General features: G+C 38.0%; 1 protein-coding gene across 1 annotated transcript; it reads left to right on the forward strand.

The window, feature by feature from the left end:
• The first annotated feature begins 358 nt into the window (after nucleotides 1-358).
• On the forward strand, nucleotides 359-1,099 carry LOC142172022 (uncharacterized). The gene has a single exon (XM_075235774.1). The coding sequence runs from the start codon at nucleotides 359-361 to the stop codon at nucleotides 1,097-1,099; it is 741 nt and encodes a 246-aa protein (XP_075091875.1).
• The last annotated feature ends 784 nt before the right edge of the window (nucleotides 1,100-1,883 follow it).

The following is a 1,883-nucleotide window of genomic DNA, read 5'->3' on the forward strand; positions in this document are numbered from 1 at the left end:
TGTAGGTCGTGGTTTTTAATCCAATGAATTGGGAGTTTTCTATGTAAAACTCTACTATGTCTTTTACTTATCTCTTATTGTGTATGTTCTGTGGGATCTGATAGAGAACCAGGTTCTCTATATAGTTTGGTGGATCCTAAGCTTCCATTAATTGGTATTAGAGCAGGTTCTTTCTATCATGCTAACACCTAGAAAGGATCCAAATGGTTGCTCCACAAAACTTTGAAGAAGGTCAATCAACCTACAGACCACCAAGATTCAATGGACAATACTACGGATGGTGAAAGGCAAAGATGCATGATTTTATTATGGCTGAAGATTCATAGCTCTGAGATATTATTTGCGATGGACCATCCCCATGAAAACTATTGGCGAGCTAGTAGTAACAGTTCCAAAGACAAGGAAGGAATACAACGATGTTGATCAAAAAGCCATAGAGAAGAATTTTCGAGCAAAAAAGATCCTCGTTTATGGTATTGGACTAGATGAGTACAACAGAATCTCTGCCTGTCAATCTGCCAAGGAGATCTGGGAAGCTCTCCAAACAGCATATGAGGGAACAACTCAAGTCAAGCAGTCAAAGATCAACATGCTCACCACTGAGTATGAACACTTCAGGATGAAGGATGATGAGTCCATTCAGAACATGTACACTCGATTCACCTCTATCATCAACGAGCTCCACTCTCTAGGAGAGATCATTCCAAGGAACAAACTTGTTTGGAAAATACTCAACGTATTGTCTGGTTCCTGGGAAAGCAAAGTAAATGCTATCACAGAGGTAAAGGATCTGCAAAAGTTGACGATTGATGAACTCATTAGTAATCTGAAGACTTATAAAATAAAGAAGAAGAAAGATCATGAAAGAAGAGAGCCCCAAAAGGAGAATAACTTAGTCCTCCAGGCATACAACAATGACTCAAGTGGTGAGGATGCTGATATGGCCTACCTGACAAAGCGATTTCAGAAAATGGTTCCTATGAATAGAGGCATTCCAAAAAGGGGAAGTTCCAGTAAGCCAAGAGGTTATGACTTGTGTCATAAATATGGGAATCCAGGACACTTCATCAAGGATTGTCCTCTCCTCAAGAAAGACTAGTACAAGCACAACACAGACAAAATAGTCAAGAGGAACCCGGTTCCTGACAAAAGATTTAAGAGAAAAGATAACGCTGATAATGTTGTGAAACAAGCTCTTGCTACATAGGGAGATTCTTCAAGCGAATCTGGAGAAGATGATGAATAAGGTGACACCTCCATGATGGCATTTGAAAGTAAAGAAGCTGAATATGACTCTATCTTTGCCCTGATGGAAAAATCTAACGATGATGATGAGGTAAACTTTCTAGACGTTCAAAGAAATTTGAAGTCTTATTCTCACAAGAAGCTTATATCTTTGGCAAATATTTTAATTGATGCTTATCATAGTTTTATAAATGATAAAAATACGTTAACTGTAGAACTAGGAGATGTAGAACTTGAGAGAGATAATCTGGTAGTCATAGCCTAAAAGAAACCATTAAGGTTATAAAGAAAGAAAAAGATGTTCTGACTGAGAAAATTGAAAACTTAGAACATAAGAGAGATAACCTGTTAGTAGTAGTTGTGGATCTAAAAGAAACAATTGAGGAACTAAAAAGGGAAAACAATTCCGGGAATAGCCAAAAGGGAAAGGAAGTTGCAAGTGAGGCACACATTAAGCTTGAAAATGAACTCAAATATGTGAAATCTAGTCTGTGTGCTGAACTTGAAAGAAACAAACAACTTCAAGAAGATCTAGGCACAGTTAAAAATGACCTAAAAAATTTCTAAAATGGACCTGGTCCTCTAATACAATCACTGCCATGTATACAAGCAATGCTGGGAACAGGCAGGGAGTCGGG

The sequence above is a fragment of the Nicotiana tabacum genome, chromosome 17 (genome assembly GCF_000715075.1).
Source record: "Nicotiana tabacum cultivar K326 chromosome 17, ASM71507v2, whole genome shotgun sequence".
Taxonomy (NCBI): Eukaryota; Viridiplantae; Streptophyta; class Magnoliopsida; order Solanales; family Solanaceae; genus Nicotiana; species Nicotiana tabacum.

Coding starts and splice junctions, on each gene's coding strand:
- LOC142172022 (XM_075235774.1), top strand. CDS start 359: ATGAAAACTATTGGCGAGCTAGTAGTAACAGTTCCAAAGACAAGGAAG.